Below are 27,964 nucleotides of genomic sequence, written 5' to 3' on the forward strand. Positions count from 1 at the left end.
AGGGCCTCACTTGCTTCTCTGCATGACGTAATGTCCATGACGTAATGCTGGAGCCCCCAGAGCTCAGTCCTTGGTCCTCTTCTCTTCCACATCTGCGTCACTCGCTTGATGATGTTGTCAATTCCCAAATGCACATCTCCAGTCTGGCCCCCTCCCTGAACTTCAGTCTGGTATTTCCAGCTGCCTTGGACCTATCCCTAAAGGACTTCTCCAACTTGGGTATCTCACAGACATCAAAATGAAACCCAAACCTGAATCCAGATCTTCTCCCTCACACTGTCTTGCCCGTCTCAGCTGGCTCTAAGTCCATCCTTCCAGTCGCTCTCCCCAGAATCCAGTAGTCACCCTAGACTCCTCTTTCTTGCAACCTGTTCTGACCTGTTGGCCCTGCCTTCGTAATACACCCGGAATCTGGCCTCTTCTTCCCAGCCCCACTGCTACCATCGAGTGAGAACCACTATGGTCCCTTCCCTGGATCACTGCAAGAGCCTCGCTGCTCTCCCTGCTTCCATCCTGCCCCTGTAGTCTATTCTCTATGCATCAACCAGAGATATGCTGTAAAACGAAAAGTCAGATCTGTCCAAATCCTCCAGGGCCCTTTGTGTCAGCCCGACCCTCACGTCTCTGACTTGTCCCCCACTTCCTTCCTTCCTTCCTTCTCTCTGTGCCAGTCACACAATTTCCTTGAATATATTTAGGATTTTTTCACTGCTTCGTCCCTGTTCCTGGAAGGTTCTCCCTGCAAATGTCTGCATCGCTCACTCCCTCAGCCCCTTGAAGTCTTTGTTCAAATGTCATTTCTCAGTGAGGCTCCCTTGTCCACTTTCTTATATATTGGAACAGTCCAGCCCCTGCCCTTGGCAGTCCCTATTTTTCTTACCGCGCTCTGCCCTTGTTTAAATCCATGCGCCTAATCCCCTTCTAATATACTGTCTAATTCATCTATTCTGTTTGTTGTTGGTGATCTGCCTTCCCTCATCAGAAGGCAAGCCCCTCGAAAGCAGGGGTTTTATCTGTTTTGATCACTGTTTTGTCCCACACACTTAGAATAGCACATGGCACGTAAACAGGTGCTCGATAAACATTTATGGAGTGGGCTCCTTTATGAAGTCAGAATTCATAACAAATCAAAGTAGTGCTCTGAAGCATTTCACACCAGGAGAGCTGAGATTCTGTAATGACAAGCTCTCCAAGCGTTTCCTCCTGTGCCCTTCTCCTCCCGTCTCCCCATCCGCCCCCCCCCAGACACATTCCCCACAGCGTCCTACACCTGTGTCATGCTCAGTCGGGTGTGTATTGCGTTCCCTCACATGCTGCCCCACACACTCATCCACTCCACCATATGCTATAGCCCCAGCACCCCCAGCCCTGAGTGGTCACTAGAGACCATAACCCTGTCAGGAGAAAAGGTAGATGGCTCACCCCATCCCACAACCCCCGCAAATCAGTTCCAATCTCCACTTCTGGTCGGTCCCCTTCCACAGCCCCTTAGGGACCCCCCTTTACATACTCCTGGACTTCAAAACTCAGCTTCAGATCAGCCAGCTATTCCCAAACGGGATCATCTCCAGCAAGAGGGCAAAACCATAACAGAAGAGACCAAGAATGGCACAGAGGCTCTGCGGCATAGGAAGTGCTTTCAAGTGCACTTGTTTACTTGCAGTGATGGAAGGCGGGACTTTCTTGCTTTACTTTGCTTATTCATGAACATGAAAGGGGACATGTCTTGGTCAAGGTCATAGACCAGGCTGGGCCTCGAACGTCCTCTCTCCTGCAGACCTAAGCAGGGTCCCATTTTGTGACAGCAGATCTGTGGGCTCCTGCCACACTGAGGAAATGGATGGAGTGGAGGGAGCGAAATATAGGGAGAGGTAAGCAGGAGAGGCCCGAAGGGCATCTCAGAACAGGAAGAGTAAAGGTCTGAGCTTTGGGGGGACACCCTCACCTCAGTGCTAACCCCCTGGGATGCTCTGAGCCCGTGACTGTGGCCTCTGGGTCAGCCCTGAAGCTGCAGTGGCTTGTCAGAATTCACCCTCCACCAGGACCCCAGAACCTGATGACTTAGCTGCTAGTTAGCGTTCTGGGATCTGAACCCGCCTTGAATCTGCTCTAGGTTTCCATGGTGATTGCTTAAACTTTTCATCATCCAGTCTTTCAGACCTTGGGGGAGAGCAATGCGCTCTGGTTTCCATGACAACCACTTAAACATGTATCTCTGTCTGGCTCCGTTGGTAAAGAACTGCCAGAGATCATGCAAATGAACTGGCTGCTCTCCCTTCGCTTAAAAAAATAAAAATAAAGTGACACACCTGCTTAGACGTTTCAGATCTCTGCTCGTAACAAGAGGGGTGAAAGTGTCAAACTGGTGTTTGTGAAGGGTTTCCTGCACTGCTTTGACATTTCGAGTGCCCACCCAGATACACAGGCTCGTGTTGCCATGTGAAGTAATTATCTACACTCAGCACTTGCCCTCCTCTCCCCTCTGCCCGGCAGATGAAAGAGCTGCAAATTCAAGGCTGTTTACCTTCCCGCTGCACGCTAAAGGGGGAAGGAAGAACAGGGCCAGAGCCACTACCCGACCCAGCCCTTGGCCCCTGTGGGGAGGAGCCATGGAGAGCAGGGTCCCCCGCCTCAACTCACTGTCCATAAACCGGCCAGGGGTGGCTCCGGTCTCGGGGGACAGCCCCAAATAACGTGCAAGTCACAGACCCCAGTCGCTCGGCAATGACTCTGCTTCTCTGTTGGAATTCATGGAAGGGAGAACAGCCATGTGACTCTGAAGAAAAGCTCACAAGGGGAAAGGTGAGGGCTCGTTCCCCCACCCCACACACCTGCCCAATCCTCCCAACACACCCTAAACCAGAGGCCCTGAGAGGCAGTCACGGGCCCAGCGGCCACAGACAGGTGTAAAGCGTGTTCTGAAGCTGGGTACCAACACGTACAATTCTGGCGGTTTCCAGTGAAAGCTAGAGATTTCCCACTTTTCTGGGAAAATACGCAGGCCTGCCTCAGTCCCACCTCACCTGGGTCCGCTGGGTGGCAGTAGCTCCACCCTCGGGAGGGGAAGCCTCCACCTGCTTTGACTGAACTTTTCTGAGTACCACACTCCTCTCCCTGAGTCCCGGAAAAGAGTTGCGCTTATAATTTGTGACAACAGGCACAAGACACAGACCAAACCAACGATCCTTTGGCCGGTTGCTGAAGTCACAAACGACGGAAGAGGATTCTTATTTGGGGGCAGAGGGACGGAGAGGGGGTGAAGACAAATGTTCTGCCACCTTCGTCCTCCGAGGTCCTTTAGGCACCTTCAAGGCTGAGGTCGGAGGGGGAAAGCCAGACGAGTGGACAGGAGATGCGCTGGTGAAGGGTATGCTCATCTTCGGGTGACACTGTTACCAGCCCGGGTCCTTGGACTCTTTAATCAATAGATATTTATAAGAGGCCCAATGAGGAATTCAGGCAAGGCTGTATTGGGACTGCAGGAAGGGAGCGAAAACAAGTAACAGGTGCCCTTGCTCGCTTCCCGAAGCGGGGGGGAGATGGTTCCTTAAATGGGGGGTGGGGTAGGGGCAGAGATCAGTGGGTCAGGCCCACAGTGGTGGCTTAGGTGGTCTGCCCACCCCGTTGGTGGTGCTGTGTGCAGGGAGCTTGCGCATACCCTGCTTTGCTCTCCCCACCTCAGAAATGTCAGTTGATGGCCTTTTTGTATCTTATTGTTCACGACTGCCCCAGCTGGGCACCCACGTAGTTATTTTTAGTCCCTTATAGTTACTTTGTATTTTTTTTTTCGGGAGGAGACTTTTATCTAAGTGCAAGCACTCCAGTAAAGGGTCCCAGGTCCCAACCTGTCTCAAGACCAACATCTAAAACCTACAGGAAGGCCCTTGATCGTTTCTGTATGATGCTACAATTTTGACTCTACTGTTCAATAGATTCAGAAGCCCAGAAGTCATTTGACTAAAAATATCTGTCAAAATAATTGTAGGATGAAATTGGCTGGTTGGCTGATGAAAACAGACAGGCCCTGATTTAGGAGGCAGACGGTGCTCCTTGGCCCTACTGTTTTTAACCTCTCCAGGTGTAAGTTTTCTTACCTACAAGGTAGCGGTAACGGTGCTTGCCCCACTGAGCTTCTGTGAGATTCAAACAAGATTGTGTGTGGACAGGCTCTGGCCCAGTGCCTGGCACGCAGTATAGATCTGGGAAAAACCTTGCTTTTCCTACAGCATCATTTCCATTCTTCAGACTATCTATAGTTTAACACCTGGGGTTGAAAAAGAAGAAAGCACTAGTCATCACTGAAAGTGAGCCTGAGACCTTTCTTGTCAGAAAATTGACTGATCATGTTAAGAAACTGTATTTTGTTTTTCTGTGAATATTTTTAGGATGCACTATGGGAACAATAAACTGCCAGGCGAAAGATGAAAGAGACAAAGGATGTTAGAAAAGATGTCAAAGCAAGAAAAGGCCGAGCATTCCTCGGTTTGCCCCAAAGGCGAGCAGAATGTGATCAAACAGTTTTTCTCATCTATAAAGGAGCCAAAGTATTTTCTGTAAAGGAAAGAACTTGCTGCTGATGGGAGGAATGGATCGAATAATTAGAGTCTAGGATCCTTATCTGCCTGGGTAAGTCTTTCTCCAACCAATGGTGCCCTTGACCTAGTAAGTACAGGAGAGCAGGACTGGGGATCGCTAATTCCCCTTTAGAATAACTTAAGAACCCCTGTCCAAAATTGATCTCCCAGACACACAGAGCCTGGAAAACTGCTTGCGGCTGTTACAGAGTCCTTCTTTGGGGTTAATAAGGAACTCACTTAAAACGCAAGTACTTTGCAAGGACGAAGAGATTGTGTGGAGCCATCGTTCACTCACGATCGGAAGGATTCTTTGATCAGACTGTCTTCCCTACAATGAACGATGATCAGTTGTAGAGAGCGATTGGGGATTGTGATGTATGGTCAATGTCCTTTCTGTGCACCTCACTCAGATGGCCCTAAGCTTACACTCACTTCTCCACTGGAGTTGTTTAACCCCAACTGAATTAAGGACTCTACCACCCCCTGAGGTGTAGCAGAACTGACCTAAGAAAACAGGGATTGTTCTGGAAAGCCTGGAATTGAGATAGCGGGGTAGCAAACTGTTGCCATCACCCCCTCAATGTGTAATCATCATCCTCCTTAGAATTGGGCCCCTACCTCTCACGTGTGCCCCTCCAGAGCAAGTCTCAGTAATGCTTTCTTGGAAATAACAGTAACTGTCATTTTATTGAGCACCTACTTTGTACCGGGCATTATGCACCATATCCATTCTCTCTAATCTTCACATCAACTCCATTTACCAAGGAAAAACCTGAAGCTCAGAGGAGTTAAGTAACTTTTTGGAAGTAGTGGCAGACAGGTTTCAAACGCAACCTGGCTTCTAAAAGCCTTGTTATTTCTGTTGATAAGTGTTGGAGAAGGAAGGAGAGGGGGAAATGGAGAATGGATAGTGGGATTTGGGATAAGAACCAGTCATCTAGGGAAAGCCAAGCTTCCTTGCTGAGCCTCTGTACAGCCATCACTTGGGAACTGCAAGGTGACCCTTGTCCCTCTCAGCCCTGGGGCAGTGCTGCAAGGCAGTGAAGCGCGTGGGATCTGGTCCCGCCGCTGTCCCTTTCTAGCTGAGTGATCCTGAGCAAGGGCTGCAGCCGCCATGCCCTCCCCTATAAAGGCAATAACAAGAATACCCACTCCTGGAGTAATATAAAGATAGCAAATGAGATGTTCCATGTAGAGCACTCAGCACAATGTCAGATGCCTAATAGGAAAGAAAGAAACATGATTTTTCTACTCACTTCTATTACCTTAGACTCCCATGTGTCTGGAGACTGAGAACAATTCGCTTACTTTCCAGTGACTTGGTTATAAAAAGACATTGTTCTCTCCCCCTCGACCTCAGCCTGCTTCCCTTCTCCCTACCTCCTCACCCGCCCACTACATACCCAGCCCTGAGCCCCTCGGGGCACTGTGATCCCTCAGAGCTCCTTAAAATAAACTCTTATTAAAAAGACATTCACGCCAGATCTGAATACTGCATAAAGCAACAACCTGCGTGGAATCTGTTCCAACCCCACGCGGCGCTCTTCCGTGTTTATTCCTTTTATAGTGATATTGTCAGCCACGGGAGAAACCAAGCCCAGGGCTTCATCTCACACGGAGTTGTGTTGCTATAACTGGGTACTGTCTGCTTCAGACCTTTTATCGCACAAGATAGATACTTGTGTCGTTTCAGAGGGAGACATAACCCTCCTCAGGCTGAACAGAGCTGCCAAGTCTGGGACAAGTTTAGTCTTGCATTTTTATTTAGGAATCGCAGATAGAACTGCTCGGTGTTCATCTGTTCTTCTTGCATTCTAGAAAGCCAACAGGTATGCTGAAGAGCCACACAGCTCCAGTGAGCTACATCCATGTGTCTGCTGAGGATAACAAAATAGTTTCCATGCCCACTGACAACACTGTTAAGGTCTTTGCCCTCTTATGTTCTGATGCATTACCCAATGCGGTTTCAGACAGAGAAGGTGTTCCCTTCACGTTTCCCTTCCCCTCTCTGTAGCCTTGGGGCCTCTGGATTAGCAGATATTCAAGTGTTATTTACTTTTGTGGATTCGCTTTGGAAAAGGAGCATATGTAGGCGGTGGAGGGGCAGCCTCTTAGGGAACTTTCTATACCTGGTGTTTTGTGGGGAGGAGTTAACATTATTGCATTGAAGGCCCCTGCTTGCGTTCTGTCCAGAGACTCCCTTTGTCTTTGGAGAGTGCAGGTTGGGGGATGGAGAAGGGGATCTGGGGACAGAATGGGGACATAGGGAGGCACAGTCCCTTGCCACTAGAGGTTATCACCTTATCTTGTAACACACTAGGGCGAGTGGGCCCTTTCTGAAACGTTGTCTATAAAGCTTCGAATTTAAACCTTTCTGACCCTGGCAGAGGTAGTGACATTACCACCTTCATTCTGTTTGCCTTCACGCCTCTTTTTCTAGCGAGGGTCCTGTCTACCTCTAAAACTCTGTCACTCTGTTATCTTTGGAATACACTATGTTTCATATAAAAGAACAAAAACAAAAAAACCTCACTGATTTATTTCATCCATTATCTCATATGCTTTTCCAGTGAATATGACACGTTTTCATGACTCATCCACCTTCTTTTCTGGACTGTCACAGGGCCAGAGGGTGGGGATTTAGAGCAGCATGAGTCAGAGGAATGCTGGAACCTTGGGAAGGAGATCAGATTCACTGCTTTGTACAGATGCATAAAACAGCTCACTCACCACTCCCATAAGAGAGGACTGATAGATGTTAAGGGCTGAATCGTGTCCCTTCAAAATTCCTATGTTGAGGTCTTAACCCCCAGTACCTTAGAATGTGACTGTACTTAGAGACAGTGCCCATAAAGAAGTACTGAAGGTTAAATGAGGTCATACTGGTGGGCCCTAATCCAATGTGACCGGTGTCCTTACAAGAAGAGGAAGTCAGGACACTTAGACTGAGAGGCAACCATGCAAAGACACAGCAAGAAGGTGGTTATCTGCAAGCCAAGGAGAGAGGCCTCTGAAGGAACCAAACTTATCCACACCTTGACTTTGGAGCTGAATATCTTGCTTCACGCTATATAAAAAGGTTAACTCCAAATGGATCACAGACCTCAATGTAATAAGACTACATCTACAAAACTCTTAGAAGAAAACATAGGAGTAAATCTTCATGACTTTGGACTAGGCAATGATTTCTTAGACATGATATCAAAAGCACAGGAGACTAAAGGGGGGAAAAAATGAGCTGGACTTTCTCAAAAATAAAAACTTGTGCTTCAAAGGACACTATTAAGAAAGTGATTAGACAACTTACAAAATGGGATAAAGTATTTTCAAATCATATTTCGGATGACGGACTTGCATTTAGCATACAAAACTCAGCAATAAAAGCACAAATAGCTTCATTTTAAAATGGGCAAAGGACCTGGACAGAAGTTTCTTCAAAGAAAATATTCAAATGGCCAATAAACACAGGCCAAGATGCACAGCATCATTAGTCCCTATGAAAATGCAAACTAAAACCACAGTGAAATACCACTTCACACCCATCAGAGTGGCTAAAATCAAGAGAGATGATAACAAGTATTGGCAAGGATGTAGAGAAATCGGAGCCCTCATGCGTCGCTGGTGGGAATTTAAAATGATGCAGCCACTTTGGAAAATATCTGGCAGTTCCTCAGATGTTAACCAGAGTTAACATATGACCTAGCAATTCCACTCCTAGGTTTACACCCAAGAGAACTGAAAACATCTGTTCACACAAACACTTGCATATGAATATTCATAGGAGCATTATTCATGATAGCCAAAAAGTAGAAATAAACCAAATGTCCATGAACTGAGGAATGGATAAATGAAATCAGGTACATCCATACAATGAAATATTATTCAGCAAGAAAAAAAAACGAAGCACTATCACACGCTACAACACAGAAAAGCTTGAGAAGCTTCACGTGTTAAGTGAAAGCCAGTCACAAAAGGCCGTGTATTGTATGATTCCATTTATATAAAGTGTCCAGAACGGGCAAATCCACAGAGACGGAAGTGAGTTTAGTACTTGCCAGGGGATGGGGTGAGGTGGGAACAGGGAGCGGCTGCTAATGGGCATGGCGTTTCTTTTTGGAGGAATGAAAACTTTTTGAAATTAGATAGTGGTAAAGGTTGCACAACTCTGTGAATATGCTAAAAGCCACTGAATTGTACGCTTAAAAATACAAATTTTGTAGAATGTGGGTTAAATAGCAATAAAGCTGTTATTTTTTTTTTAAAGGAGAGAGGGGAGAGAGAGGGAGAGGGGAGTCAAGGATGGCACCAAGAGTTTAGGCCTCAGCCCAACACCGCAGTGAGGAAGATGGTGGGTGAGAGGAGCACAGGGTCAGAAGCCCAGCTGTGGATGCGCTGGAGAGAGTCATCCTGAGTTGAGGGGAGATGTCAGGGCTGGAGATATAAATGTGGGAAGAATCAGCATTTAGATGGAATTTTAAACCATGAAGTGGATGAGATCATAAAGGGAGCCAAAGTGGGCAAAGGAGAGAAAAGCCCCCAGGACTGAGCACAGGGACCCTGTGACGCTCTGGGATTTTACTGTCTGTAGGGTCCAACATGGCTCCTGTGTAGTGAACATAGAGTCTATCTCGTGGCAATCAAGAGGTTATTTTATACACAACTAGGTGTTGAGATCACAGTCAGGGGTACAACAGGACCCAAACTCAATTCAGTTCTCCAAGAACATTTGATTAAAATGGTAAGATTTATGGACTTTAGTTTCTGATTTATTTTGAAAATCAAATTTATGCAAAGACATCCACCAAGGCCACAAAGTTGGAGACTTCACTTTTTTTTTTTGAAATTTGCCACCATTGGATAATCACAATTCTGTATGTGAGGACATGTTTTCTATCCTATTTTCTTTTCCTAGTGCCTCTCCATTTTCTCCCAATCTAAACTCATGATTACAAGATTAGCATCTTGCCTGTGATGATTCAGGCATATTGAATCACTTCCCAAAGTGTGTTTAAAATATATTGAAATCCTATCTTGGAAATAGGGTGTGTAATTTATTTCAGAATATATTATTTCTATCAAATAAAAACTAATCAACTAGGAACCAAACAGCTAAATTTCCAGCATGCCTGATCAAATAGTCTTCGTTCTTTGATTTATTTTTTTAGCCCAAATATTTCATGTCTCTAAATCATGGGGACACACGAAACGTTTCAGGAGTCTGCTGGTTTCTGGCATTCTCTAAAGAGTAAAGTGACAGATTGAGATTTCCATTTTCACTTGTTATTTTCTGTGAATTTAATATTGCACACCACAAAGAGAGCTGTTTTGTGTCAACAGGAATTAGGACAGAAAGAAAGTTATTTCTTGGAAGGAAGATAGCATGGTGTATTAGTTAAGGTAAGGCTTGCCACTGTAACAAATAAACTCTATATTTTCCATAGGTTGAAACAATAGAAGTTTATTTCTGTCTACTGAGGGGCACTTTTTCTCCCTTCAAGAACAGGGCTGTCTCCACATGGGGGTCCCACCTTACTTAGGTTCTCAGATTCCTCTGAATCCAGGTGCAATGGGTATGAGAATAGAGAAGGCATATCTGCCTCTTAAAAAAATCCCAGCCATAAATGATACATCACTTTCTCTCACATTCTATTGCTGAGTTCATGACTCTGGGTGAATGGGAAGCTGGGAAATGCCTTAGTCCAGTAGCTGCTTCCCAGTAACTTTACTGGGACAGACAGATTTGAGTTTAAATTCTGAAATTACCACAAACTGTACGACCTCGGGTGAAGTACTCAATCCTTCTGAACTAAGTTACTGAATTCTTTGAGACATTGGTTTACTCTTCTGCAATATGGGAGAAAGGGTCGTCTTGTAGATTAGTTGTGTTCATAAAAGATAATTTATGGGGCTTCCCTGGTGGCGCAGTGGTTGGGAGTCCGCCTGCCGATGCAGGGGACGCGGGTTCGTGCCCCGGTCCGGGAGGATCCCACATGCTGTGGAGCGGCTGGGCCCGTGAGCCATGGCCGCTGAGCCTGCACGTCTGGAGCCTGTGCTCCGCAACGGGAGAGGTCGCAACGGTGAGAGGCCCGTGTATCGCAAAAAAAAAAAAAAAAAAAAGATAATTTATGAACTGTGCTCACCACAGAGTAGTTTTACTTGGTAAGATTCTTTTTTTTTTTTTTTTAATTTACTTTTGGCTGCGTTGGGTCTTCGTTGCTGCGCATGGGCTTCTCTAGTTACGGCGAGCCAGGTCTACTCTTCGTTGTGGTGCACAGGCTTCTCATTGCGGTGGCTTCTCTTGTTGTGGAGCACGGGCTCTAAATGCACGGGCTTCAGCAGTTGGGGCACGTGGGCTCAGTAGTTGTGGTGCACAGGCTTAGCTGCTCCTCGGCATATGGGATCTTCCCAGACCAGGGATCCAACCCATGTCCCCTGCATTGGCGGGTGGATTCTTAACCACTGTGCCACCAGGGAAGTCCCTTACCTGGTAAGATTCTTTTGAGTCAAAGGGGACAAAAATCTAACTGAAACAATTTAAGCTGAAAAGGGAGAATTTGAAGGACTCAGTGCACTATTGCTGGTTTAAAGACAGAGGAGGCAACAGGATGAGGGATGTAAGTGTGTAAGAAGCTGAGAGAGAGAGGCCAACAACCAGCAAACAGACAGGAACCCATCCCTCCAAACACAAGCAAGAGGGTTGAAGACGGCAGCACAGGAATATCCTGAACTTATGTCCTCCCACAGACACAAACCTACAACTGCAAATGGAACAATTCCCTCAGAAAGAGATCTGAAAACTGGATGAACAGAGCCTCGCGAGAAAAGGTGAAAGGACAGCACTGAGACACGTGGGAGAGACAGAGATACGGGCTCACCAGGGAAAACCACACCCCAGCTGCACAATTGGGAGGGACCCCAAAGAGGTGGAGCTTTTCCCTGAGGAGTGAGGGATTCGAGCTCCACATCAGGCACCCCAGCCCCCAGATCCTGCAGAGGAGAGATAAGCTCCCAAATCACCCGGCTTTGAAAACCAATGGAGAATAAACCCAGGGAAACTATAGAACTGCAGGCAACGAAAACCCCGCTCTTAAAAGGCTCATGCCCGGGGGGGCTTCCGTGGCACAGTGGTTGAGAATCTGCCTGCCAATGTGGGGGACACGGGTTCGAGCCCTGGTCCGGGAAGATCCCACATGCCGCAGAGCAACTAAGCCCGTGTGCCACAACTGCTGAGCCTGCGCTCTAGAGCCCGCGAGCCACAACTACTGAGCCCGCATGCCACAACTTCTGAAGCCTGCGTGCCTAGAGCCCGTGCTCCGCAACAAGAGAAGCCACCGCAGTGAGAAGCCTGCACAACGCAATGAAGAGTAGCCCCCGATTACCACAACTAGAGAAAGCCCACGCACAGTAACTAAGAGCCAACAACGAAGACCCAATGCAGCCAAAAATAAGTAAATACATAAATAAATTTATAAAAAAAGGCTCATGCACGGACTCACCCAACCTGAAAACCAGCACAAAAACACCAGGTTGAAAAGTGTATGTTTCATAGGTGAAGGGCACCCATTTACTAATCTTCAAGTGTCTGCTGAAGAAGCAGGAGTCATTTGGGATGCTTCCTGGGGATAGTCACTGGCAGGAGGCATTTACGCGACCTCAGGCTTCCTCGCTAATGCCAGTGCTGGTGGGCACCATTTTGGAATTCTCCATGTGACCCGGTATCGCCAATGGGCACGTCCCACTGACAGCCCCGCCCACCCTGCATCCTGGCAGCCTCTCACAGCCAGGTGAATGACAGCCAGCCCACCAGCACTCCAAGGCAGCCACAGCCCCATGACAACAGGAGGGCACACACAGCCCACGTAGGGGACACCCCTTAAGCACCTGGCTGTAGTGGCCAGGCAGGACTGCACTTCTGAGCCCCACAGGACAGCTCCTAAATAAGACCATGCCTTCACGACTGGGAGAGACAGCTAATTCTTAACACGTATATATATACTTAATACACAGAGAATTAGGCAAAATGAGGAGACAAAAGAATATGTTCCAATTGAAAGAACGAGACAAAACCTCAGAAAAGATGTTCAGCATCTCTAATTATTAGAGAAAGGCAAATCAAAACCACAATGAGATATCACTTCACACCTGTTGAAATGGCTATGATCAAAAGGACAAGAAATGACTAATGCTGGAGAAGATGTGGGGAAAAGGGAACCCTTGCACACTGTTGGTGGGACTGTAAATTGGTGCAGCCACTATGCAGGATGGTATAGAGACTCCTCACAACAACTAAGAATAGAACTACTATATGACACAGCTATTTCACTTCTGGGTATTTATCCAAAAATCATGAAAAAATTAATTCAAAGAGATATATGCACCCCTACGTTCACTGAAGCATTATTTACAATAACCAAGACATGGAAACAACATAAGTGTCCATTAACTTCTTTAATGGATAAAGAAGATGCCACACACACACACACACACACACACACACGGAATACTACTCTGCCATAAAAAATAACAAAATCCTGCCATTTTTAATAACATGCATGGATGCAGAGGGTGTTATGCTAAGTGAAATAAGTCAGGTGGAGAAAGACGAATACCATATGATTCCACTCATATGTGGAATCTAAAAGAAAATGAAACAAAAACAAAATAAAACAAAAGCAAACTCATAGACACAGAGAACAGATTAGTGGTTACCAGAGGGGAAGGAGGTTGGGAGGTGGGTGAAATGCAAAGGGTCAACTGCATGGTGATGGATGGCAATTAGGCTTGTGCTGGAGATCACTCTGTAGTGTACACAGATGTCAAATTGTAATACTATATACCTGAAACTTATATAATGAAAGGGGGGAGAAATTATTGGTTATTGAAACCAGATCCTAGGACAGATGGACTCATGGGCAGCTGAGCTCACAGATGGCACTGTTGTTCCCATGCTGTATGCCTGCACTTTGCATTTCTGCTCCTTGGTTCACATTGGTCTCATCAACACCTACTGCTGAATGGCTTTCTCCTTCCAAATGGCCAGGACCCATCCAAGCCCAGAGCCTGAACTCACATCCCAACTCTACTCTTCCTAGCAGCTCCAGCCAGAAAAACCTAAAGGAAGGACACAGACTGACCAGGCTCAGATCCTTTGTCCAGGTCTTACAGTCAGAGAAGCAGTTCTCTTCACAGAAGATAGGAGTGTGCTGGACAGACAGTAGCTACATCCGGGGTGCTTAATTTATTGTAGCTGTTTTTATTTGGGGGACATCACTATGAAGAGCTTCTCCCTACCTTTTCCTTTCACTGACCTTGTCAGGGTCCCTCCATAGCATCCCAACTGAGATCACTCTTCCCAGGCTCCAGAATTCCCTCTGTCCTCCCCTCATCAAAACCCTCTTTCTCTCAGCAATGTTAGCTCATGAACTGAGAAGAAATTAACATGTAAGTGGATTCCCATTGTGGTACAAGTGACTGATAAGAAGGATGTGTGTTACGTTTCTACCAGTAGGAAATTGTCCTAGAAGCCCCAGGGTCTGTTTATTCAGTCCTAAGGCACCAGCCTACTTGCAGTCCGTCAGCTGCAGTGGTGCTCACATCCAAGACCCCATCCCCCAAGCAGGGCAGCCACCCAGGGACACACAGGGGCACTACCAGGCCATCATTACAGCCAGGCCTGGAGGCAGGCTCCTCACTCAAGATGCCAAAGCAGCCAGCTGAAAACCGGGAACGTCAGTCAATCAAACTTCTCTTTGTTCTACGTGATATCGCCGTGTAGGACAAACAGCCCGTTGGATTCATTCTCTTTCTTTCTTTTTTTTGGACCCAAGTATCTGAAATTCCACCTCATGGAAAAAAACAGCCGCATTTCTAGCGCCAGCACTTAGGTGCCAGATACCGTCTGCCGATCCCCGCTCTGTCACTCGGGAGCCCGTGATCTTGACCAAGTGAGCCGACCCTCCTCAGCCTCCTGCTGTTTCCTCATCTGTGAAGTGGGCAGACTGTGGTCCCGAAAGTTCTAATCGTCCTCATGCCAAGTCCTGTTCTTCCTTGAAGAGGATTCACCCACACCAAGAATCTTCTGGCACTCAGTCTGAGGTTTCAGAGCTCCCAGATGTCGACTAGTGGCCCAGGCTATGGCTGACCGTCGCAGGGCACTACAGAGAGCGAAGCCTGACCACCAACATTCGGTTAGTCGGTGCCTACTGCATGCCAGCCTCCTCCAGACATTCTACGTCCTTTCTCACACTTCCTCTTCACAAAATTTCCATAAAGGATTCCATTTTACAGATGAGGAAATGAGTTCGAAGGACTTGGGTGGCTTCACTCCAAGGGCTGTCCGTTCTGTGTGCTGACCTCCCAGACGTGGCTCAGGGGACAAAGTCCAAGGGCACAGGTGGGTCCTTTGCACCTGGGTGCTCATAGGAGGCATGCTGCAGGGCCCCCCCCAGGACCTGGCCTGGCCTCGTCCCTGCTGTGAGGGAGAAGCGCTGCCATTCAGGCTTGAGCACTGCCATTCAGAATGGGATGATATGGTCTGTGTTTGTTGGGGGGAAGATAGACATTAATACGGAAGAAGGTCCACTCTGCAATCTCACGAAATCACACTCCTCCTACCCCAACAAGGAGGTATCAGTTTTCACGGTTAGTGGCTACTCTTCATTGCACGTCCATTATGTTATGTGAAGTTCTGTGCTAAGGACGTTACATCAGCCCTCCCTATCCATGGGTTCTGCATCAGCACATTCAACCAACCATGGATGGAAAAAAAATTATTTTTGATTCCAGAAGTTTCCAAAAAGCTGAAGTTGAATTTGCCACATACTGGCAACTATATACATAGCATTTAAATTGTAGTGGACATTATAAGTAATCTGGAGATGTATATGAAAGGATGTGCATAGGTTATATGCAAATACTATGCCATTTTATATAAGGGACTGGAGCATCCGTGGATTTTGGTATTCTAGGGGTTCCTCAAACCAATCCCCCATAGATATGGAGGTACCACTGTATATATGTTTTCTCATCTAATCCTCAAAACAATGCTTTAAAGTAGATACCATTATCCCCATTTAACAGATAAGAAAATTACAGTTTTGAGCAGCTAAGTGACTTGCCCAAGGTCACAGACCCATCATTTGAACTCAAGACTACCCTCTTAACCATTCTTTAATAAAGCAATCGATGCCTCATCCTGGGTATACGTGTCACATACTCAGTTTGGGTTTTCATTCTCTCTCTCTCTCTGTTTTTCACAAGCAAGGTCTCCCCTTGAGCCTCACCCAGTGGTTTCCCACAAAGAGCCCATGGTTTGCTGCCAGTACAACCCCACCTTCAGGCAGGTGGTCAGCTACTCGGAAGCATATGTAAGTGTCAAATCTTGGTCTCTTTAGCAATGATGTATTTGCAAGTGGGGTCCCACTGTCTTCATCTCGGTGGGGAGCAGAGTGTTCTGGGGACCTTCTGTCCCTGGAAGTAGAGAATGGGTGGTTCAGTTCTACTTTGCTGATCACCTAGTAGTGTTCGGACACTCTCATGTGAACGCCACATGGAAGAGCTCACAGATTCTGCGGGGGCTTGTGGTGTGAGTAATTTGGAAGGACCGTCTGGTCCTGTGGAAAGGTATTATTTCAAGGTGATTTTCTTGTGTGGTGTAGGATGATCAATTCAACGACCCTAATCCACTGTAACTCTAATCCAGGAAGGAGGGTTCAGAGCATGCCACATCCACTTCCCTCTCACCGGGGCTCGTGAGGACCATGCTGGCCCCAGCCTAGAGGACCGGCACAGTGTCTAGTTCACAGGAGGGACCATAATCAGTAATCACTGCTCCTTGAATAAGGAACTAGAGCAGGGAAACACGCACATCCCATAACTCATGTTCTCCTGTCCTTGTGGTAACGGGAGGGCACATCCCAAATACACCCACGATGCTGAAAAGTTCTGAAAGCTTCTAATATTCAGTTCAGTTACTTCCTGCATCAGTGGCCTAGGTTCCAGCATCGCAAGTGAGTGTCCTGGGCCATGTGGCCGCGCCCTCTTTCCTTTTTCCTGCCAGAGCCTGACACACCCTGTCTTTAGGATTTACAGCATCGGGGACATCACAGCCCAGACACGTCCTCTTCACGTGCACACTTACTTGAGCTGCACTCCCAGTGACACTCGACTGTCTTTGCATCTGTTCTTGTCTAGCTTCTGCTCCAGAAATTAGCGGTCACCCATGGTTAAATACCAAAAGAAGTAGATCAAACATTTTTTATGATGACTCAGTCTCAATTCATCTCAAAGAAGGCGGGTTCCTGCATAGTTTGGGTTCAAACTTGTAAAGAAGCATTTATCCTCCAAATTTATCAGAGTCACCTCTGAGTCCAAGGAAGCCAACCTCCTCACCTACTCAGCATCCTGCACATTCCTGCCCCTGGCTCTGTGCAACCTTTTCTCATCTCCACCCCAGAATTTCCTGCTTCCTCCTTTCTTTTTTCTATTTTTTTTTTTACATCTTTATTGGAGTATAATTGCTTTACAATGGTGTGTTAGTTTCTGCTTTATAACAAAGTGAATCAGTTATACATATACATATGTTCCCGTATCTCTTCCCTCTTGCATCTCCCTCCCTCCCACCCTCCATATCCCACCCCTCTAGGGGGTCACAAAGCACCGAGCTGATCTCCCTGTGCTATGCGGCTGCTTCCCACTAGCTATCTATTTTATGTTTGGTAGTGTATATATGTCCATGCCACTCTCTCGCTTTGTCACAGCTTACCCTTCCCCCTCCCCATTCCTCCTCTTTTCTTACATACACCTGAGCAATCCTTCAAGGTCAAACTCAAGTCCTCTCTGTGCCAGGAAACACTTGCCTTCACGGCCCTGACTCATGCAGGCACCTCCCACTTCCTGATGACTCACAGTTAGTGCCTCCCATGGCTGCTGGGGTGTGTTCTCACCTGCCCTGCTCTGTTTCACCTGTGTGAGCCTCGCCTCTAAACAATTTCTGCAGGCACTTGAGAGCAGGGATCAGAGCATCTATGTTTCCCTCTTCTTGATCTCTCAAAACCGTTCTTATTCTTTAAGGCACAACTCAGATACCAGCTCCTCTAAGAAAGCATCCTAGATCCCCTCCCACACCCAGGCAGAATGAATGGCTCCGTTAGCATCTGGGCTCCTAATTCCATGGTAACACAGTCTGTCTCCCTCAATAGCATTATTTTGATATGCACGTCTCCCCCAGCGGTGGGTGGTAGGTAGGTGTTGAATTGAGATATAAACACCCTCACAGCTATTATACTGTATTAGGCACATGCTGGTAATAAACTCTCCAATACTTATTGAATTAAATTATTGATTTGAGTGTTCGCTCACCTTGCAGATCTGTTGCTGTGTGAAATCTCTGGATCATCATCATGCCGGCCGTCACAATTCATGACATCCAAACCACATTACACTTGATATTTGTGGAGGAGAGAATATAGTCCAAGATCTCGATGAAGCCTGAATTTACGAATACCACTATACCACACTGTGTTCATTCAGTTGTATAAGCAGAGTGCTAGGGACCACCGACTTTGCCTCTGAAAATCCTTGTAAACTGTAAAATGAAAATTAATAAATGCTCAATTAAATGTTTACAGCACATTACTTATGAGCTGCAACTTAACACACACATAGTTATATGTAATACCAAAGTTTATAAGAATAACAATTTTTTATCAACTGAGCTTAAAACTGTATTCTTTAAATTATTTTAAAATTTGCTAGCAAAATTCTATTATATTTAATTGGGGACATGGTTGCATTTTAATATATTTAAATAGATGGGATCTCCAAAAGGAAGAACAACATGGGGCAGTGAAATTCTTTTTTTCTTTTTTTTTAATATTTATTTATTTATTTGGCTCCGCTGGGTCTTAGTTGCGGCATGAGGGATCTAGTTCCCTAACCAGGGATAGAACCCGGGCCCCCTGCATTGGGAGCACGGAGTCTTAACCACTGGACCACCAGGGAAGTCCCTGGGACACTGAAATTCTTAAAGGAGCCCTGCTGTGGTATGAAATTCCCTCCACAAAATGTAAGTGAGGTAGGTATACCTGGAAAGTATACACAGCACCTCTAGACTTTTCTTGATTCTGTACATAGAACCCTAAAGTCATTTTCAGAGAGGTTTCCCTTGCTGACTTCAGTCTTCAATCTTTTCACTTCCATTACCAGCAGTAGCAAGTGGCTTTCTTGGGGAAATTAAAAAAAAAAATTTAAAAAAAAGCTGTGTTTAATCACACAGCAGCAAGGCAGGTCCTCCCTCAGGTGTTGATCCTTTGCTGTCCGCCCAGCTCATGCTCTGTCTGCTCATTCGTCCACGCCATCAGGTACTTAAATCAATTCTGGATCTCAACCATATCACAAATCACTGCATGTTATGGAACTTTGGGATATTTGCAAAGATTGAAACCACTAAAGTAAAGTAAAGATTAAAACCACTAAAGTAACACTAAGGGTTTATTGAAATACTCAGAAGAACAGATGAACGCCCCTGAGCTGTACACACCCCTGGGAACGCTGGCCTTACAGAAGGACAGAGGAAAGGAAGCAAAGTGCACCCTACTGATCTCAGCAACTTGCAGCCAACAACAGTGCTGTCTGGTTTTTGGCTTGGAGACCCAGAAGTTTCTCTGATGTCAATGGGGCAGCCTTTTTTACAAAGTGGCAGGCTAGAAGGACCGTTCAATAGTCCTGAGAAAGAGTGCTGTCCTCCAGCGTTTCTCCTCTGACACTGTCACTGCCTCTGGGTGCAGGATCCAGAAAGTCTGCCCCAGAGGACGTCCTTCCTGGGGGGGCAGGGGGCACCTACCCCAACCAGTCATGACAGATGCTATTCACGTCCCTTTAAAGATGATTCTCATTCAAAAGCTGCTCAAAGGTTGGAGCTAAAAGAAAGTAACTACAAGACTGGAACGAGTTGGACCGAGCGAAGTCTTAAAGCTGAGGGTTTAAATAGCCTCCCCAGAAAATGGGTCATCTATCCATTCAGCTTTGCTTTGATGGTGAATAAATTTTGCTGCTCAAAATTCAATCCACACCTATCTTCTCTGAGTCTAGGTGGCCAGGAGATTTTCATCCAATATTTCTAAATTTTCTAATCTTCTCAGAGAGTGCTATAGACTGAATTGTGTTTCCCCCAAATTCATGTGTTGAAGTCCTAATGCCCAGTACCTCAGAATGTGTCTGTATTTGGAGATGGAGTCTTTAAAGAGGTCATCAACTTAAAATGAAGCTGTTAGGGTGGGCCCTAATCCAGTCTGACTGGTTTTGTTAGAGCCAGAGGAAATGTAGACACATAAAGAGATGCTGGGTTGCACAGGCACAGAGGAAAGAGCTTGTGAGAACACGGTGAGAAGGCGGCCATCCGCAAGCCAAGGAGAGACGCCTCAGAAGAGACCAAACCCTGCTGGCAACTTGATCGTGGACGTCCAGCCTCCAGAACTATGAGAAAATCAATGTGTGTTGTTTGAGCTCCCCAGTCTATGGTATTTTCTTATTGCAGCCCTAGCTAATGAATACACTCAGGTAACCAACTTGTATTCAAAGTACGGAAACTTTTGGGGTAAACTTTCATCTTTCATACCTATGACACTAGACCTCTAAATGCAAATTCTCTTTAATTTGATGGCCAGTGTCTCCAGGCTACTTTTTCCAACTTCCTGATACAGGTGGTGAAAGTATGGGACGTTGAAACAGGAATACTGTTGTCCGATTTTATTGAGGCTCATGGCAATGCTGGAATCTGTTGTCTGACCTTTGACTCCAGTGGAAGAGGGTATGTGCCTTCTCCAGAATCTTTTTTTTTTAATTTTATTTATTTATTTTATTTATTTATTTTTGGCTGCATTGGGTCTTCGTTGCTGTGCGCGGGCTTTCTCTAGTTGTGGCGAGTGAGGGCTTCTCCTCGTTGTGGTGTGCGGGCTTCTCATTGTGGTGGCTTCTCTTGTTGCGGAGTGTGGGCTCTAGGTGTGTGGGCTTCAGTAGTTGTGGCACGCGGGCTCAGTAGTTGTGGCGCACGGGCTTAGTTGCTCTGCAGCACGTGGGATCTTCCCCGATCAGGGCTCGAACCCGTGTCCCCTGCATTGGCAGGTGGATTCTTAACCACTGTGCCACCATGGAAGTCCCGCCAGAATCTTTTACCGTTAGGCAGGGTGACCCCTGACATGCAGTCGTGACGAGGGTCTCTGTTTCCTAGTCTAGTTACTGGAGGCAGAGATGGCTGTCTGAAAATATGGGAGCTACAACAACGCACCTTGTCTTCACACCTTGAAACAAGGTGAGTCACCTCCTACCAAAGGTCCCCATAAAATAATAATGCAAGATTAGGCATTTGTAGTAAGTGTAGAAGAAATCAAATGAGATAAAATCTAGGATGCATGTAACAGTCCTACATCCTTTTTCTCTGGCATTTCATTGCCAGTGACTCTAAACTTCTATGTAGGAAGGACACACATTATATACATGTTTGTTCTCCCATCTATAGCCCATGCATTTGTTCCCTCACTGCGTGGTATAGGCCTCATTTCTTAAAAGAGTTTAGCTTTTTAAAACATTTTAAAAATCACATAAGTCAAACATCACAAAGTCTGGATGAACTAAAAGCTACTCTCTTTTGTGTGTCATTGTGATTTTTTTCAAGGCTGCTTATTCCATTTGTTCATGTGCTGTGTCTGTTCTTGGTAAAATTTCCGCAGTTCTGGCCTGTGAAACTATGGAGAAGATCAGAGGCAAACTTTCTTCAACTATCAGTACAAATGAAGTCCAAGTAAATAAGATAAAAATTACTCAGAGTAGGTGGGCTTCCCTGGTGGCGTGGTGGTTGGGAGTCTGCCTGCCAATGCAGGGGACACAGGTTCGAGCCCTGGTGTGGGAGGATCCCACATGCCGCGAAGCAACTAGGCCCGTGTGCCACAACTACTGAGCCTGCGCGTCTGGAGCCTGTGCTCCACAACGGGAGAGGCCGTGACAGTGAGAGGCCTGCGCACCGCGATGAAGAGTGGCCCCCACTCACCGCAACTGGAGAAAGCCCTCGCACAGAAACGAAGACCCAACACAGCCAAATATAAATAAATAAAATAATGAATACATAACTACTTAAAAAACAAATTACTCAGAGTAGGGACTTCCCTGGTGGTCCAGTGGTTAAGACTCCATGCTTCCACTGCAGGGGGCACGGGTTGGATCCCTGGTCTGGTAACTAAGATCCCGCACGCCTAACGGCTCTGCCAAAAAAAAAAAATGACGCAGAGTAATGAGTGTGTGATTCCTAGTTCTGCCTTTGACCTCATGCATTCTTCTGCTCATTCACTCAGTCAGTAAGGGCCAGGAACTGTGCACGGTCCTGTCAGGAAGAAGGTGAGCCTCTTCCCATAGCTGAGCGAGGGTTTCATCAGCCTTTTAGGGCAGTGAGAGTGGCATCAGCTGTGTTTTGATGGCTTGAAAGACACCTAACTGTGGTCTGAAAACTAAAAAGTAAGTGCTGAAGTTTCTCCAGTCATCAGTTGGGTTAAGTCAATATACGTAAACTGACTCAAGAACTAATAAAGAAAAATGCTTACTCTAAGTTGATAATATTATCTTTCTAGATGAAAAGCAAAGTGAAGTCTATGATTATACCTACTTGAAGTTAAGCCAAAATAAGTGAGTTCTAGTCAGTTTGAATATGAGGGTCATCTTGGAGATTTAGTGGGACATATTTTTTGATACGAACTTTGTCCTGGAGGAGGACACCAAGATACTAAAGGGAATTTTCCAGAAGCAAATGTGTCAAAGAATTCCCCAAACTGTGGCTGCTCCCTGATGGTAATTTAGGCAACTAGCCTCTTCCAGAATATTGGAAACAATTCTCTGCACATTTTGGTAATGGTTTAGAGGTAGAGATAGGAAACAGGGTATCTCTCCACCGAATGCTTTATTAGGGATAAATCACAAGCTAGGGTAGTTAAATTCAGCAGCCGTAAGTCAAAGAATAAAAATCCAATAAATTCTCTCCTGAACATGAAAATGTTAAAAACAATCCTTGACCAGTTTCTGTTTGTGCCCTTGCCTCCGTGGTTCAGCCATGCTCTCGGGATCAAATAATCCTCCGGAAGGCAAGCTGCCCTGAGCAGACCATGAAAACAAACCAGGGTATCCTGTTTCTGTTCCCTAATCCTTTAAGAACCACTTAAAAAACTGAGCCTAGTTTATCAAATCACATTTTATCTTGCTCTTCCTAAAAAACAGAAGCGGTGATTTTCTTGTTCTCTTCATTTATCACACCGACACAGCAAAATGAGGCCACAGTACTGATTCTATGCAAAAATTAAACAGATGATAAGCTAAAGTAAATGTAAAAAGCTAAAATGTAATAGTCTGTATTGTTCTAGGTGTATCATAGCTGTTGGATGGGATAGAAGAATAAATGTGTACTTTGTAAGTGAAATGTACAAAATTATGATATTTCAAAACCCTGCTTCAGACTGACATGCTTCTCCCCACCCCCATGCCCTGTTCATTCTTTTCTCACTAAAAACAGATTTTGGAGAAATTCTTTATACCTCTATCTGGTATAAGCTAAGCAATGATATGGGCAAAAGAGTTTCCTCCTTCCCTCTCTCCCCCTTTCCCTCCCATCTTTCTTTCCTCTCCCCCTTTAAAAAACCTTTTTAGTATTTGTTTCAGTTTTTTAAATTCTTTTCTATGGGAAGAAGTGTAATGACTCTGTACCCAATTCCGACACGTGGAGGTTTTTCCCACACCAACAAGCAATTCTCCGACACCAGCTGGTACCCTACAATTCCACTCAATTCTGACTCTATCTACCTGGAGAGAGCATCAGATTCCACGGGGTCAGGGTTCAGTCCTACAAGACACAAGACTCCTGCCCCCCTCCCCTCTGCCCTGCCCCGCAGACACCATTTGCAAGTCCTGTCCAACTGGCTATAGATCAGAGGTTCCAACAACGCCCTCCTTGGGTTATATTAATTTTCTAGAGCATCTCACAGAACTTAGAGAAATATTTCACTTACTGGATTTTCCTCCCACCTTGTCTTTATGCCGTAGTCCCTGTCTAAATGGGAAGAGGAGATGAAATGCCATCCATAAGCATCTCTGTGGAAAAAAGAAATCTTTTTTTACGGCTTAGAGATGGGAAAAGGGATTAAGAGACAGGGGAAGATGAAAATGCTGACTACAACTACGTTTTAAATCTACCTGTGGCATTTTATGTTCCCTGCTTGCTCTGCTGGGTGGTCCTGGATTTCCAAAGCCTTTAAACATGGTAGGTTCGTTATTCATTTGAAAGTATGCTGTATGTCAGAGCCTAAGCCTAGCACCCTCAGATGATTTGAGACATGACTGCCTGAGAGGTCTTGGCGTTGAATTTGTCCTTTGGTATTACAGGTTCCTGGGCTGACGGCTTTTGTTTTAGCTCATGCATCGCTACGGGTCTTATTACAGAGGCGAAACTATGCAGACCATCCGCGAAGAGCTTGTCAGCTGGCATATGATTTGCTGAAACGCAATCACCCAAACGTCAGGAGTGGATTGCTGTTTATTCCCACTGGCACTCGGGGAATTTGCTTTGACATTTCAAAAATCTGCATCACGGATGGGGTGAGGGGTAGGGCTGTAAAATGTGCCAGCGCCTCTCTCTGAAATTGTGAGTGTGTTGGCAGCTCATTTTACTGCTTGTACAACATCTCCTGTTTGGCTTTGGATACAGGACACACCTTGTGACTTTCACCACTTCCGGAAGCCATAGCCACACTGGCAGGACGACGTGGTGAGCCCTGGTCCACTGTCCGACTCTCCACCCAAACAGTGACACTTGATGGGGATGTCCTTCACTCCTGGGGCTCACCCCTATTCTTCTGGGCCTGCCTAGGGTGGTCACAGCATCTCAAGAGCCTCTGCTGTGGGGGGATTCATGATTGGGGTCCAGGTAGAGTAAGGAGCACTGAGCTCCAGGCAGCTGCCTCTGCTCCAGGAAGAGTGATGGCCTTTGTTCAGGCTGGGGCAGGAGGCCGAGGAGGAAATCCCCACAGTTCTCCTTGAGCTCAGCCTGGAGCCCTGTAGTGTAGGAATGGCAGCCCAGGATGTGACGCATGTGACTTTCTTCAAAGAAGCATCCACTTCCTCTTCTGCTTGGCATGCAAAACTGTATGTATTCACTCTGCCATCCTTGGGTGGCCAGGGAACCTAGCAGATGACATTCCTGCTGCCCTGTGGCTTGTTAGGGGCTCATAACCAGGGGACTTCTTGCGATTCTTATTAGCCCCCAAATTTCTACAGCTTCCCAGGGTTGAATGATCTCCCTCAAAACTGTCTGGATGTCAAGCCATGAAGACAAGCAGTAAGAAAGGAAGGTCATTGTGCACAACCATTTCCCACCACCTAGCCGTACCTTATGCCTCTGTAAATATTCCAAAAGCCACAAGTCACTAGAATAGAAACTCAATGAAGAACAGACCTTGTCTGTTTTCTCCACTGTATTCCCGGGATGTAGCTCAGGGCCTGGTTTATAGTAGCTGCCCAACTAATACGCTTCCATTCAACCAGCATGTGTCAAATGTGGGCCCAGCCTGTGCTGTTCACTGAACATCAGTGACGAGCAAACTGGTCATCACACGATCCCTGCCTTCATGGAGTTTGCAGATGAGTGATTGTTTTTTTGTTTTTTTGCGGTACGCGGGCCTCTCACTGTTGCGGCCTCTCCTGTTGCGGAGCACAGGCTCCGGACGCGCAGGCTCAGTGGCCATGGCTCACGGGCCCAGCCGCTCCACGGCATGTGGGATCCTCCCGGACTGGGGCACGAACCCGTGTCCCCTGCATCGGCAGGCGGACTGTCAACCACTGCGCCACCAGGGAAGCCCTGGATGAGTGATTGTTGAGTGAAAGAACAGAATTTGCAGAAAATGTCCCCAGGAAAGCCATGGCCATTGCAAGGGCAGAAGTCATGCAAGAGTCAGTGAAGTGTTAGTTCATTCAAATGTTTTTTCAGTCACTTATCAATTCTTTCAACCCCCTATTTATCAAGCACTGACATAGTGCCATCCTTAGTGGGTAGGCACAGAAAATACAAACATGAATAAAATGTGATTCCCGGCCCAGAATCTCACAGACTGGCAAGGAGATAAACTAAGGAAGTAATCATCATACGATGCAACAGATGATATAATAATGTATTAGTTAATGTAATAATGTTTTAATAATAATATAAAATGCTGGAGAAATCCAGAGGTGGGAACTACTAACTTTTGCTCTAACACTGTACAGGATATTAAAAGATTACTAGGATTTTTCTGGGAGGCCAAGGTAGGGAAAGGCAGTCTAGATGAGGGGAAAGGAGGAGAGCGTGAACCAAGTCTGAGAAGCATGTTGTTTGGAAGGACTATGAATATTTTGAGGGACTGGAGGACCACGTACAGGAGGGAAGTGAGCTTGGAAAGCTAATCAGAACCTGAAAGCCATGCCAAGGCACGTAAACTTCATTCCGCAGGCAGTGGGGCCAGGGAAGGAGAAGCCCAGACACAAGCGCTCACAGATTTCAGAAGGAGGCAGAAGATCGTGGGGAGGAGAGGGCCACTGACCTGCTCTTTTCCAACTGTCCTACCCACCGTCCTCCCAGCTGCTTTCAAGCAGAAGGGGCTTCTTAGGTGACCACGGATAGGTCCTCAAGGGACTCTCTGTGGGAAGTACCTGAGGGCAAGGGAGAAAGATCTTTACAGCCCTGGGAAAAACCAATTCTTTTCACAAAGAAACTGTACCCCGGTGAGAAAGTTGAAAGGATAATGGCCAGGGACTCTTTGAACTCTGCAGCACTGGTCTCAAAAACAAAAACATTTTCATTTCGTTTCTTATCTTTCTTAAGGATCCATATTCCTAAATCCTCCTTTCAAGGAGAATAGGCAATTCCAATTCCTAACAGCACTTGTAAGCCACAGTGCGGGGCAGATGGGAGCCCTGGAGGAATTGAGTTGAGGGACTCCACACCCTGGAATTTAGACCTGGGGCTCTTGGGAGGCCAGACCCCCTTGGCCAGTGCTTGGGTTCCATTGTCACATTACCATCAAGATTTCAGCCCCGAAGAGGGTTCCTTGTGAATAACCTCCTTGCCAGCATTATGGGGAGGTAAGGAAGCTGCTAGGAGTAACACCTCCCTGGGGAAGGTGATAAAACTGACCCAAGGAGATGCAGCACCTCTCTGGCTGACCTGCAAGCAGACTCCTACCTGGAGGGATGCCCCTGACCCCCAGGACTGGGCCGGGCCACCAGGTTCCGCAAGAGTCCTTAATGGGGGGCAGCCACAGGAGGGGCCCCTCTGTCTCCTCTGTCTTAGGCATCCAATGAAGGGGAGCGAGCTGTGGGTGACTGGGGACTGGATTTCTTACTCTGTCCCTCTCTGTCCCTCTCTCTCTCTCTTTCCCAGAACCACGGGCAAAAGGAGGACATCCTCTGTGTAGCTCAATGCCCGCCTATTCTCCTTGCCACCTCCAGCTACGACGGGGAGATTATCATTTGGAATGTCATCTCAGGGCACATGCACTGCAAGCTGAATACCCCCAGCCCCTGTAATGGCACAGAATATAGAGAACGTAGGGGCAGCGCGGCCTCCACAGCCACTCTGCCCAGGCCCGCAGCCTCTGACTCCTGGCATGTTGTCTAAAGGAAACTCAGTTCTGGACTGCTTCCCGGTTATAAGGGATTGGCCTAGTTTCAGGCATAACTTGTCAGATGGAGATTGCCAGAGCTGGGCGGGGGGGGGGGGGGGGGGGGGGGGGGGCGGGGGGCAGAGCTTGAGAGTTCAACTAGCTCAGTCCACATCTCCAGGCACCCATCCATCAAAGCCCATCTCACATTCACCTGAAACTAACACAACACTGTAAATCAACTATACTCCAACACACTATGGAGAACAGTATGGAGTTCCTTAAAAAAATAAAAATAGAACTACCGTATGACCCAGCAATCCCACTACTGGGCATATACCCTGAGAAAACCATAATTCAAAAAGAGTCATGTACCACAATATTCATTGCAGCTCTATTTACAATAGCCAGGACATGGAAGCACCCTAAATGTCCATCAACAGATGAATGGATGAAGAAGATGTGGCACATATACACAATGGAATATTACTCAGGTATAAAAAGAAACGAAATTGAGTTATCTGCAGTGAGGTGGATGGACATAGAGTCTGTCATACAGAATGAAGTAAGTCAGAAAGAGAAAAACAGAGGCTTCCGGGAAGATGGCGGAAGAGTAAGACGCGGAGATCACCTTCCTCCCCACAGATACACCAGAAATACATCTACACGTGGAACAACTACAGAACACCTACTGAACGCTGGCAGAAGACCTCAGACCTCCCA

General features: G+C 46.5%; 1 protein-coding gene across 1 annotated transcript; it reads left to right on the forward strand.

Annotated features, from left to right (window-relative positions):
- The first annotated feature begins 44 nt into the window (after positions 1-44).
- LOC132413913 (WD repeat-containing protein on Y chromosome-like) lies at positions 45-27,258 on the forward strand. The gene is given in 10 exon segments (XM_069540041.1): positions 45-219; positions 3,158-3,367; positions 15,837-15,943; positions 20,279-20,385; positions 20,806-20,845; positions 20,847-20,886; positions 22,196-22,250; positions 22,979-23,024; positions 24,316-24,375; positions 27,022-27,258. Coding segments are annotated over 10 exon segments (1,077 nt in total).
- Positions 27,259-27,964: the final 706 nt, after the last annotated feature.

Source organism: Delphinus delphis, chromosome 18 (genome assembly GCF_949987515.2).
Source record: "Delphinus delphis chromosome 18, mDelDel1.2, whole genome shotgun sequence".
Taxonomy (NCBI): Eukaryota; Metazoa; Chordata; class Mammalia; order Artiodactyla; family Delphinidae; genus Delphinus; species Delphinus delphis.